General features: G+C 45.6%; 1 protein-coding gene across 1 annotated transcript in view; it reads right to left on the bottom strand.

Moving 5' to 3' along the window:
- NEMP1 (nuclear envelope integral membrane protein 1) overlaps positions 1–13,734 on the bottom strand; it is a 31,506-nt gene that overhangs the window by 17,618 nt on the left and 154 nt on the right. The window contains exons 2-3 of the mRNA XM_053895326.1: positions 13,159–13,688; positions 4,214–4,469 (exon numbers count right to left, since the gene is read on the bottom strand). Of these exons, the coding sequence (XP_053751301.1) occupies positions 4,214–4,469; positions 13,159–13,688 (786 nt within the window). The remainder of the gene's footprint in view (positions 1–4,213; positions 4,470–13,158; positions 13,689–13,734) is intronic.

The following is a 13,734-nucleotide window of genomic DNA, read 5'->3' as shown; positions in this document are numbered from 1 at the left end:
CAAAGGTTAATAACTTCATACTTTCTTACAATCATTCAAACTTTAATCAACAGCACTGATCACTTAACATCCACAGGCAGAATCAGTGAAAATGATTCATAATATGTGAGGACTGGAATAGACCCGAAAAAGTCATGAAAAACAATTTCTTAAATAGCCTCTGTTCATTTCTTTCAAGAGATAACTTAGTTGTACTTAAAGCCTTACTGAAAACAAGCATCTTAAACAGTGCACTTAGGAAAGAATCATTCAATGGGATGTTGGGACAACTGGTTATTTGGAAAATAAAATCTATCTAGATTCTCACCTCACCTTATACCAAATGCTGACATTAATTACAGATTAAAAAGTAAAATAAAAAAATTTAAAATATACCATAAAAATGATGTAAGTTCAGTTTTGGAGGACTCTTTAAGCATAAATGCAATGGAAATAAGTCTGAGGAATAAAATCAAGTGACTACATAAAAATACAAATCTATTTAAAAAGGTAAAAGGGACCTACATTTATTGTGGTGAACATTGTGTAATGTACAGATTTGCCAAATCACTATGTTGTATTTTTCTAATGTTTATTCATGTATTTTTTTTGAGAGAGAGCAAGCTGTGAAGGTGCAGAGAGAGGGAGAGGGAAATCCCAAGCAGACTCCACTCTGTAGCACAGAGCCTGATGCACAGCTTGAACTCACGAACCCTGAGATCATGACCTAAGCCAAAATCAAGAATCAGATGTTTAACCAACTGAGCCACCCAGGTGCCCTTCTATCTTGTATTCTTGAAACTAATATAACATTGTATGACAGCTATACTTCAATAAAAAAAGTAAAAGCAAGCAAATTAGAGAAAAATTTTCAACAAGTAAATAGATTATAAAAATATATATATTCCTGGGGCACCTGGGTGGCTCAGTCGGTAAAGTGTCTTATTCTTGATTTCAGCTCAGGTCATGATCTCAGGGTTCCTGGGTTCAAGTACTGCGTGGGGCTCCCCACTGATGGTACAGAGCCTGCTTGGGATTCCCTCTCTCCCTCTCCCTCTCCTGCCCCTCCCATGCATCCTCTCTCTCTCTCAAAATAAATAAATAAACTTAAAAAAAAAAAAGAAATGCAAACTAAATTAAGACACTAGTTTCTTTTATTAATATTTTGTCTTTTTCTGGGGCATGACTACTTTTTTATTTTAATGTTTATTTACTTATTTTGAAGGGAGGAGGGACAGAGAGAAAGGGTAAGAGAATCTCAAGCAGGCTCCATGCCCCAGCACAGAGCCTGATGCAGGGCTTGATCTCAGGAATTGTGAGATCAAGACTTCAGCCGAAATCAAGAGCGGACACTAAATCAGATGCTCAACCGACTGAGTCACCCAGGTGCCCCGACACTACTTTTGATCTATCAAATTAACAAAGATGTTATAGTCTAGAATATCCAAAGCTGGCAAGCATATGGGTCATAAGCAAATAATGTTGCTAGTGGTGTAAACCAGCACACCTTTTCAGGAAAATATTTCAGCAAGATGTTTCAAGGGCCTTAAATATGTTTTAGCATTTGATCTAATAAATCTGAGAATCTTCCTAAAAATATAATCAGTAAAAAATTTATATGCAAAAATGTTCACAAAGTGTTATCTACAACAATGAAAAACTAGAAACACCACAAATATCCAACCAAATGTTTAGTTCAAAAACATTAAGTGAATGATCTGTCCAAAGAGTAGAATACAAATAAAAATAATTATGACGAATTTTAAATGGTATAAAAAATGTTTATGCTACAAAATCAATTAAGAAAACTATCTCTAGGGGCGCCTGGGCGGCTCAGTCGGTTGAGCTTCCAACTTTGGCTCAGGTCGTGATCTTGAGGTCTGTGAGTTCGAGCCCCGCGTCGGGCTCTGTGCTGACGGCTCGGAGCCTGGTGCCTGCTTCGGATTCTGTGTCTCCCTCTCTCTCTGCCCCTCCCCCACTCATGCTCTGTCTCTGTCTCTGTCTCTCTCTCTCTCTCTCTGTGTCAAAAATAAATAAACATTAAAAAAAAATTTTAAAAACCAAAAACTATCTCTAGTAATAACTAGTTGGATCCAGGAAAAAGAACTGGATTGTTGACAGGTGTATGAATATATTATCAATTCAAAAAAACTTTTAAAAAGATTTTAAATAATCTCTACACCCAACGTGGGGCTCAAACTCACAACCCTGAGATCAAGAGCCACATGCCCTACGGAATGAGCCAGCCAGGCGCCTCCAAAGTTTTATTTAAAAAAAAAAAAATGTGGAAAAAGACCAGGAGAAAGTCTGCTAAAATGGATTGCCTCTGAATGGAATAAACAGTGAAGGTTTTTTTCTACTTCTTTATACTTAATTGCTCTTGCCAAATAGTCTAAAATTAACTGACATTATTTTTTTAATCAAACACTTCCAATGAGAAAAAACTTCCTACCTTTTGAAGTACTGTATTTTATCTTTAGGTGCTTCTGGATTTTATTTATTTTTTTTTTAACGTTTATTTATTTTTGAGACAGAGAGAGACATAGCATGAACGAGGGAGGGTCAGAGAGAGGGAGACACGGAATCTGAAACAGGCTCCAGGCTCTGAGTGGTCAGCACAGAGCCGGACATGGGGCTCGAACTCAGGACCGCGAGATCATGACCTGAGCCGAAGTTGGCCGCTTAACCGACTGAGCCACCCAGGCACCCTGCCTCTGGCTTTTAGAAAGTTCTTCTCTATAACATGATTGTCTCTTTGTAGCTGCCACACACATGATCTACCAGGCCACACAGAATATCATCCCAAGTTCACCCTTCTCGAAGCTAAGAAGCCCCTGTTCCTCTCATTAAGGAAAGTGTCTGCTGTTTGAGTGCTGACTAGGTAGGAACATTTTTTTCATATATTTTCTCTTTCATAGCCACAGTCCACAACCCCATTTTAGAGGTTAACCATCTGACCCAAGTTCATTCAGATCACAGGTAGCTTCAGGACACCTGGGTGGCTCAGTCGGTTGAGTGTCAGACTTGGGCTCAGGTCACGATCTCACAGCTCATGAGCTGTCAGAGCAGAGCCCTGTCAAATCTTCTGTCCCCCTCTCCTGCTCACTCTCTCTCTCTCACAAGTAGTAAACATTTAAAAAAACCCACTACACTCTTAAAACTTAAAATAATGATAATAATAATAATAAGTAGTAGTAGTAGTAGTAGTAGTAATGTTACTCTGGTTCCCTGCTCTGGAAAAGTACCTTCCTGGATACCTACCGTCTCCCCCCAAAAAAACATTTCAGGAGGACGTTACAATTTGGCACTACGTCAACGGATCCTGAGACAATCTTAAAACTGCAGCTAAGGATAATTGTAAGTGACAGCATGAGATAGGCAGCAAAGGAAGGGAGAGGTGAGAGCATAATGTGTTTACAAGATATGATTATCCTTAACCCTGTGAGTTTCAACGGTCTCCAGCGGAACTTGGAAACCTCACTTATTTTTCTGTTATGCATTTGATAAGGGTAGAAGGAGGTTTTTTAGAAACAGTGTAGGTTTTATAAGTTACAGCGGGAAAAGGGAAACAGTTTCATTTGAGTCCAAAGCCAATTATCCAGCAATAGGTAGATATCAATGTTTGCTTCAAAAGTGAACAAGTCTCCAAAAGAAACATATCTGATGGTGAATGGTATTTGTATCTTTTTACTTTTTGGAAACGAGAGTTTAACGGCTCCAGGTCCTTGCTATAAGGCCGGTAGGGGCCAGATCTTACAAGGACATAAGACATTACACAGAAATCACTCCATTTCACTGAATGAAAATGATCCATTCAGCAACCCGTGCCCTGACAGAGCACACGCTCAGAAGGTGTTGCTAATTTGCTGAATGAATGGGATGCCCCCTTTCCAGTGGCAGCTCAGCCTACCAGGAATGGTACTCGGGGCCCCTGACTTTTCATCAGGAAAATCGAGGCCTGTTCAGCGCGACGCAGCCCCCAGGACCGCTTCTCACCCAGCCCAGGCCTCCCTTCCTGTCTCTGCCAAAAGACTCCAGACTCCTCCCCACTCTGGGTAGCTCCCCCAGGCCTCCGCAGGGCCCTAACCCCTCACTGCAGACGAAGCTGCTTCCCCGGCACCACGCCCGCGCCCCACTGCAGAATAACGGTCCGCACCCTGGGGACACTCCCCACTTTTCTAAATATAATCCCCTCAGCACCCGCCCCCATGACAGCTGCTGCCCCCGGCGGTACCTGAGCCGCAGGCCAAGCAGCCGGAGAGGACCAGGAGCAGCCGCACTGCCCCACCGCCCCCATTGCCCCCAGCCTTCCAGCCCCCCGGCCCGGCAACAACTGCCGGTGAGACCGCCACTTTCATTCCTCCCGCCGTGGTCGCCTCACGCCGCCTCCTCTTCACGTGCCTCTCCCCAGCAACTAGCCGGAACAGGCAGGGCCAGCAGCCTATCCACTTCAAGACCTGCCCCCTACCATCCAATAGGATGGGCGGAGCCTCGAGCACTCAGTCCTTTACGGACTTCATAATCCCGCCTCTTAGCAACTGCTGCGAGAGGGCGGGAAAAGCAGCTTTCAGCCTATTGGAAAACGGACCCTCACCTTAGCAATGGCGACAGGAAGATCCCACCCCTTAACAACATGCTTCCGTCTCCACTTTATTTACAACTGGTGCAATTGATGGTAAGTTTAACCAATAGAAAATCAGAATGGGAGAGGCCTCTACCAAATTTGATATTAACCTCGAAACTGTCATAATTGTCCTCTTTCTTTCCTTTAAAAAAAATTTTTTTTCATGTTTATTTACTTTTGGGAGAGAGAGACAGAGCACAATGGGGGAGGGGCAGAGAGGGAGGGAGACACAGAATTTGAAGCAGGCTCCAGGGTCCGTGCTGTCCGCGCAAAGCCTGAACGGGGCTGGAACCCACGAACGTGGGAGATCATGACCAGAGCCGAAGTCGGAAGCTTAACTGACTAGGGCCACCTAGATACCCCATCTTTCTTTCCTTTTTACATGATCTTTTTGTTATGGGTAACTTACTCTTGAGACGCTTTATAAGTAGGGTTCTGACGGACGATTTTTTTTTTTTTTAAGTAAGACAATGTGTCTTCCAAAGTCCTAGGTGATTTAAAACAAGTCACCAAAAAAAAAAAAAAAAAAAAAAAAGTTTGTCAGTATTTTATGGGAATAAACACCAGCGCTTAAAAATGTAGGCATTTACGTAGCTCTTAAAAATCGGAGGGGGCGGGGGGAAGTGCCTGGCTGGCTCAGTCCAAACAGGGAGAAGCAAGAGACTCGATCTCTGGGTGGTGAGTTTCAGCCCCACATTGGGTGTAGAGATTACGAAAATAAATAAACTTTTTATTTTAAAAATTTTTTAATGTTTATTTTTATTTTATTTCTGAGAGAGAGACAGAGAGAGAGAACACAAGCAGGGGTGGGGCAGAGAGAGAGAGAGAGAAAAGGAAACAGAATCTGAAGCAGGCTCCACGCTCTGAGCTGTCAGCGCAAAGCCTGATGCAGGTCTCGAACGCATGAACCAGGAGATCAAGACCTGAATCAAAGTCAGTCACCCAACTGACTGAGCCACCCAGACACTCCCAAAAATAAATAAACCTTAAAAAATTTTTATTTTTAACATTAAATAAAAATATTTATTTTTGAGAGAGAGAGAGAGCGCAAGTGGGGTAGAGACAGGGAGAGAGGGAGACAGAGAATCCAAAGCAGGCTCCATACTGCCCGCGCAAAGCCTGATGTCGGGCTCAAACCCACCAACTCTGAGATCGCGACTTGAGCCAAAGTCAGACGCTCAACCGACTGAGCCACCCAGGCGCCCCAATAAATAAATAACTTTAAAAAATAAAATAAGATAAAATAAAATGTAGGCAGAGGCTTTTGAGGTTTTTTTAAAAGTTGTTTGTCTGTTTGTTTAATAATCTCTACCTTCAACGTAGGGCTCGAACTGGACCCTGAGATCTAGAGTCGCCTGCTCTTTAGACCAAGCCAGCTAGGCGCCCATGGCAGTTGGAAGTCAAATGAATGTGAAGATTAAGGGAAAGTTTTTTATTCCTTACAGCGTCTTGTGAGACAAATATCTCCATTGAAGAAGCCAAGGCTAATACAAAGAACCTGCCCAAGATTGCATAGTTATTTGGGCTGGGCTGCGGTTTCAACCCAAGTCTTACCCAAAGACTGAGTTCTTTCTATGCATCAAGCTGCTTCCCATTACATGATTTAACACAGTGTAAGGACCTAGAAGAGTGCCTGGCACATAAACAGGTATTCAATTAATGTTACTAGAAATTGAAGCAATTAATTTTTTTAGAGAATCTGATAGTGGTGGGTAGGAACACTAGAGATGATGGAGTCTAGTGAGTGGAGAGGAAATTCAGGAAAGGAGGTTACTTCAGGGGAAGTTTCAAGCTTTCAAACCAAGATATAGATACCTATCTATAGATATAGATATAGATACAGATATAGATGTGTCCCCAAACAAGGTATTTTTAAAAAGTCAAAATGGGTCGGGATGCCTGGGTGGCTCAGTTGGTGGAGTGTCCAACTCTTGATTTTGGCTCGGGTCATGATCTCACAATTCATGAGTTCGAGCCCTGCATTGGGTTCTGTGCTGACAGTGCAGAGCCTGCTTGGGATTCTCTCTCTCCCTTCTCTCTCTGCCCCTACCCCATTCTCTCTCTCCCTCCCTCCCTCTCTCTCTCAGAAATAAATAAATAAACTTAAAAAAAAAAGTCAAAATGGGTCTCAGCTATGGGCAAAACAAGAAATTGCATCCTCAAAAAGAAAAGTCTAGGCTATTGCTGCTGCAATAGTAATCCTGTATCTGTGTCACACACATTCCCTTGGCTGATCTGGAAAGGTCAATATCAGCAGTAATAAATCACATCAATACTATGTATACTTGATGTCATGTGATGAAAATGGCATTTTATGTCTATGGTTTTCCTCTCCCCAAACCCATAAAAATAACCTAATCATTAAAAGAGCATTAAATAAATTTCAATAGAGGGGCAAACTACAAAATACCTGACTAATGCTCCTCAAAATTACCAAGATCATCAAAAACAAAGAAAGAGCCTAACAGCCAAGAAGAGCCTGAGACAAGAACGAAATGTAATATGGTATCATGGATGGGATCCTGGAATAGAAAAAAAAAAAAAATTAGTTGAAAACTCAGAATATCTGAATAAACTGTAGACTTTTAATTAATAATAATGTATGGGGGTGCCTGGGTGGCTCAGTCCACTGAGTGTCCAACTTCGGCTCAGGTCATGATCTCACAGCTCATGCGTGGGTTTGAACCCTCTGTCAGGCTCTCTGCTGTCAACACGGAGCCCTCTTCAGTTCCTGTCTCTGTCTCTCTCTGCCCCTCCCCAGCTCCTGCTTTCTCTCTGTCTCAAAAATAAAAACATCAAAAAATTTTAAACAATAATGTATGAATACTGGTTCATTAATAGTGGCAAATGCAGCATACTGATATAAGGCAATGACAGTGGAAACTGGATGTGGGGTATATGGGAACTCTCTATACTATCTTCTCAATTTTTCTGTAAATCCAAAAGTTTTAAAAAATAAACTTGCACACACATGTGCAAAGGTATACGTGCACACACACACATGTGCACACGCACGCACTCTCACTTCTACCAGGCCCCAAATTCCCACCATGCAGAGTTCACTCTTTGGTTTTGAATAAAGGCCAGAGAACAAAGGAACCAATTCCAGATTTGGGAACTAATGCCAGTAGATCACTGACCACTAACTTTTAACATGTGCAAAGGAGGGGTCTCCTGGGTGGCTCAGTCAGTTAGGCACTGAACTCTTGATTTTGGCTTAGGTCATGACCTCACGGTTTGTGAGATTGAGCCTCTCGTCAAGCCCTGCACTGACAGCGTGGAACCTGTTTGGGATTCTCTCTCTCCCTCTCTCAGTCCCTTTCCCCCTCTCAAAATAAATGAATAAACTTAAAAAAAAAAAAAAGAAATCAAAAAAACAAAAACATGTGCAAAGGAGGTATACAATAATGAAACTTTACTGTCCATAAACACATTACACATTAACATCCAAATAAGTTCTGTCATTTCAAGGTAGTCACTGAAGAAGCTTTTAGTCTTATTTTAATCACGAGGACACTGCTCAAAACACTTTAAGAATCATCTTCAGGGGGTGCCAGCCTGGCTCAATTGGTAGAGCATGCGACTCTTGATCTTGGGGTTGTAAATTTGAGCCCACATTAGGTGTAGAGATTACTTAAAAATAAAATCTTTAAAAAAAAAAAAAACAACCATCTTCAGAGGCTATAGCACACAATGCAATGAATATTCATTATCTGCAGGTGGATCTGATTTATGCAAATAGCCAAAGAACTCAGGCCAAGACTGTTGAGTAAATGGGGTGGACAATCTGGATAGTAAATGTGCTTCAGAATATTTTTGGATTTTAGAAAGGTAATATGGTGCATATAGAACACATAAAGCAACAATCCCAATGGGGCCTGGGACAGCACCCTCTAATCAAACAAATTAATTTTTCTGCAATGAGACATAAATATTCATATTGGGATAAATGAAAGAGGGATAAATGAAACTATAAATAACCTGTAAGTTTAGGAGGTCCGCCACAAAATAAGTTTAGGTCAGATTAGGTTTTGGTATCAAATGAGTTATGAAAGAGTTTTGGTTTTCATAATTTCTTAAATTTAGGAAGAGGATTGCAGACAATAAATATTTCATGAAGACACTCCATTCCATCTACTCAGTCACCCAAGCTAGAAGTCCAAGAGTTACCCTAAACTTCTCTTTCCCCTCAACCCCTTCTCCAATCATCAAGTCCTACTTAGTTTACTTCCTTTATTGTGAATGTGTCTTTTCCATCCCATGCCAGCCATGTAATCTAGCACCTTGCCACCTCTCACACGGACCACTTTGGGTTACTCCAAGCTGGTTTCCCTGCTGTTTTTGCAGCCCTAAAACCCTTCACCCATCCTACTTTTAAATGCAGATCTGCCTATGTCTCTCCCGTGTTATAAAGTCTTTATGATTCCATAGTATCTCAGGTGATGAAGCCCAGGGTTCTTAGTATGATCTAAAACACAGATGTAAAGAAACTAACTACAACAATGCTATTCAAAGTTTGTTACCAATCTGTAATGAAAGCATTTCAAAGTTAAATGTAAGCATTTAGAAACTTTTCCAGCAATTCAACAGAAAATTTTTGTATTTAATGAATCTAATAAAAATACAGATTTTATTTCCCTTTTCTAATAATTCACATGTAGAGTATTTTATAAAAGTAGGGGACAATAGATTGGAATTTTTTTAAAGATTTTATTTTTTAAGTAATCTCTACACCCAACGTGGGGCTTGCACTCACAACCCCAAGATCAAGAGTCGCATGCTCTACTGACTGAGCCAGCCAGGTGCCACTAGATTGAAATTTTTTTTAATTTTATAAAAAAAAATTTTTTTTAATGTTCATTTATTTTTGAGAGAGAGACAGAGTGCGAGCAGGGGAGGGGCAGAGAGACACACACACACACACACAGAATCCGAAGCAGGCTCCAGGCTCTGAGCTGTCAGCACAGAGCCCAATGCGGGGTTTGAATCCACCAACTGTGAGATGGTGACATGAGCCGAAGTCGGATGCTTAACTGACTGAGCCACCCAGGTGCCCCAGACTGATATTTTTTGAATTGGTCTTTTACTATATAGAAAAGCGATAGTCTATAATACACTTAATAAAATGGCCTCGTACACCTCCCTGGGCTGGTTTTTAACCACCACCACAGCCTATCCAGCAATAACAAATAATTTCTAGTTTTGGAAACATATCATTATGTTTCATACTTCCGTGTAAGTTTACATTCTGCTCTCCTGACTTGACTGTCCCTTTTTTCTGAAAATCTTTTCATTCATCAAAATCCTAGGCTACATCATCACGTCCTTTGGATGCCTGTCTAAACCAGTTTCCTACTTCTACCAGAGGCAGAAAACACCACTTGCCCCCTATATTTCTGTCATTATTTGTACCCCTATTATTGCACTATCCCTACTTCCTTAAAGGCAGAGGTTAGGATTATTTGTCTTCGCGAGGTGAAGCATCTCTTCTAAAATGACCAAACTGAAGGACAACACTCTTTAGACTATTTAACTGTAACATGTTACAAAGAGGAAAGAAGAATCATTATTTTATATTCACATTTTTCTGTTACTAGCAAGGATTGCAGCCTTCTACCTTTCACATCTGGACATTTGGGTATGAATTAATTTACCAGAAACTAGCCATTTTATTTTTATTTTTTGATTTAAGTAAACTCTGCCCAATGTGGGCCTCAAACTCATGCCCCCCGCCTCAAGAATTGAATGCTCTACTGACTAAGCCAGCCAGACGCCCACAACAGTGGACATTTTAGAAGGCCAAAGAGCCACACTTGGGAGACTCACTGGAAACTTCAAGAAAGGAGACCTCTCCACCTAACAGTTTTGCCCAGGTTCAACCCCGTTGGGAGTAAAATGTCTCAATCGCCCTTTTCAAGATTGTTCAGACCGGGAAATAGCATCATCAACACATTCATTTCAGATGGCCCACCAGATACTAGACCTAACCTGGAGAAGTCTTGGGCTGAGGCTGAGACAAGCAACTATAATTGAAATGTGTACAAAGGGCCACGAGGCCACTGATGGATGCAAGGAATTAATTCTGCCTGGAGGGGGTTCAGGAAAGTGACATTTGAGCCAGTCCTCACTGCATGAGCTGGATTTGGCCCGGTAGAAAAGGAGCGGAGGGGAATGTGAGCAGTTTAGTCTGCTAGATGAAAATCTACACGTGCCCAGGAATGACAATCCTTCTGGTTAGCAATTTCCTCACTCCTCTTCCACCCACTTTCTTCACAATCGTTTCCCCTGTTCTTGGAAAATTGGGACTCGGAATACTGTTTCCCTTCCTGGAAGGGACCAGTGTAGACAATATATTAATCCTCCATCAAATGGAATCCGTTGCCGTGCTCTTTGTGTGCCTCTGAGAACACTCAGGTGGGGGAGAGGGGAAGCAGGTGAGTCAAGTACGGAAGTGGTCCCGAGACACATTGAGGAGAATGGGGCTCACGGAGAAAAAGAGAAGAAATTAAGATTTTTGTAGTTGTGCTACCCTCTTTTTTATCATCCCCCCCCCCATCTTTTGTTTTCTATAGCTTCTCATAGTCTCAGTCTCTTTGTCTCTGTCTCTCCATTTGCAAAAGGCTGGAAATTCCTAGTTCTCAACGGAAGGGAGTAGGAGGAGAGTTGGGGGTGGCAGGAGTGGGAGGGAAGCGAAGAACAGACATCTCAGCAGCTCCGGCTGCGGGGGCGCTCTGGGCCTCTGGCGGGGCTTCACAAGTCAATGATTTTTTAAATGTATGTATTTTTAAATCCACACATAGGGGCTCACATACAAACCTAGATAGAGACAGAGCCACAGATAACACAAGTCGATGTAAAGAAACATATAAATACATTATCTCAGGATACATAGACACAAACTGGCAATAACGTCTTAAATTTGCTTGGCACTTTACAGAGTTTTCATTTACATCCTCTCATTTGAACCTCACGACAACCCTGAAAAACAATGATACAAACACTCGGGAGTTTCACTCTACCACACAGGTTCGCACCCAGAGACCCCTTCCGACTCTCCTAGTGGAATGGGCAAGCCTAGGCCTCTGGATTGGTCTCCCTTCCTCCCTCTCCGGCCGAATACCCGCCCCAGGTCCGAAGAGTGGAGGCCATAGAATCGGCTCCTCCTTCATCCTCTTTCGCGCTGGGACCCAATCGCCCGGAGCCCAGTTGGTTGCCCCTCACTGGCTTCAGTCCCTACCCCGCCCTCTTCCCGGGGCCTGCGTCTCCGGACCGGGGGCTCAGCGCTGCCTCAAAGGGGCCCGGGTGGGAGTGAGGGGGGCGCCTGGAACAGAGGCTGTGTGGGCGGAGGATGTGCGTCACGGGGAGCGTGGGCAGGGGGAGGGAGGAGGCACGTGGAAACCCGGGGCCAGCGGCTGGCAGCCCAGGCTCCAAAATAACCAGAGGAGAGTGGGGGAGGGGGCGCCCACACATTTCAGAGGGGGTCGGGGAGAGTACCCCGAGGGAGCCCGTCTAGCCGCGCCCCCCAGTTGCAGGACTGAGGATTGGGAAGGGGATTTCTGCTCGTTCCTATGAACCCCCTCACTGTGTTCGGGGCTTCAAGGGAAGGAGAGGAGAATGTTAGCTACCGAAATCCCACCCAGTGATGCCCTCCCCCTCTCCTGTCCCCACCGGAGATGGAAAGGTCCCCTCACCGAGCCGGAATGTAGAACCAGCCCCCGCCCCCGCCGCCCACGCCCTGCCAGTCCCCGAGCCACTCAGAAGTGCGGAATGGCGGGGCGGGACTGAGGTTTCAGACTTCGGGGAGAACCTTCCTCCCGGTCCGCTCGCTTCCCTTCCACCCAGCCTTCATTTTGTCAGGGTCTGGAGCTGCTGGACCGGGCCTTCAGAGCCCCTGCCTGCCCCCCCCCCCCCCCCCCGCCCCAACTCCAGCCCTCCCAGCCGTGGGCGGGAGTGTAATGGGAACCAGATGGGGCTAGGAGAAACAAACGGGGGGGGGGGGGGGCTGGGTTGCGGAGGGGGGCTAGGCTCCTTGAAGGAGCTCCTCCCTCCTACTCCTCCGTAGGGAGCCACGTCGGACGCTCCCGGCCTTCTGCCCATCTTCCATTAGGCTCTCTCGAACGTCCGGAGAAGCGATATTCTTCCTATCCCAGCTTTGGCCACACAGAATACCCAGCAGATCCCCCATCCTCAGCAAATAGAGTGCGACCAGTAGAGGAAGGATGGTACCCCTCCCATCCCTGCTTGACCTATGCTCTGACAACCCGACGCGACTGATCTTCGCGGTAGTTTCTAGCATAACCCGCCCATTCCTGTACCCCAAACTTCGGCAGAGACTCGAGGCAGGAATGGAGGCTTGGGTTTCCGAGAATGGCCCTTCAGATTACTCCTTTTGCAGCAGGGTAAGAGCGCTGGGATATCCAAGGAATTCCTGCAGAGCCCCACGCTCACAGAACTGCCCTAAGTGCACACTCTAGGACAGGGGAATGCACGCCCCAGAGGAGCCGCGCACCCCGAGACTCCGCCAACTTTTTCCGGCTCACTCCAAGCAGTCACACGTACAGCACCGCGAGGCCGGAGTGTGGGCAGCGGGCGTCCGCGTAGTTGTTGGGGCGCGTGTGCACGTTCGTGCGCTTCTCCGTGTTTTTGTGTACCCGTGCGTGGTTGTGAAACTCGGCTCTCCGCTCCGTGGGGTAGGAGCGGGTGGTGGGGGGAGTAGGAATGTCGCCGGCTGGGCGCTCACGTGGGTACGTGGGCGCGGAGAGGGCCGGCTGTGCATCCGGCGTGGGCGGCACGGAGCGACCTCGCCCCGCCCGCTGGGTCCCCAAGCCCGCCCTCCACAGCTCGGCCTCGGTCACCTCAGTCCCCGGCTCGGCGCCGCCGCTCCCGAGTCCCCGCCCCCGCCGCCTGCTCCACGCCCCCTCCCCCCCAGTCTCCGCCTCTCTCCGTCGTTCAGCCGCGGCGTCTCCACCGCCGGCCCGGAGGCCCGGGCGCCCGCCCCCCGCCCCCGGCCCCCGCCCCCGGCGCTGCCCACGCCCTCCGCCCGCCCGGCAGCCAGCGCTGCGCCGGGCCTCGCTCCCCGTGCGTCCTGCGGGGGCGGCGGCGCGGAGAGGCGGCAAGCGCAGCCGGGGAGG

The sequence above is a fragment of the Panthera pardus genome, unplaced genomic scaffold, assembly GCF_024362965.1.
Source record: "Panthera pardus isolate Hobbes unplaced genomic scaffold, ASM2436296v1 HiC_scaffold_6, whole genome shotgun sequence".
Lineage (NCBI taxonomy): Eukaryota > Metazoa > Chordata > Mammalia > Carnivora > Felidae > Panthera > Panthera pardus.
This window is presented reverse-complemented; position numbering and strand designations above follow the sequence as displayed.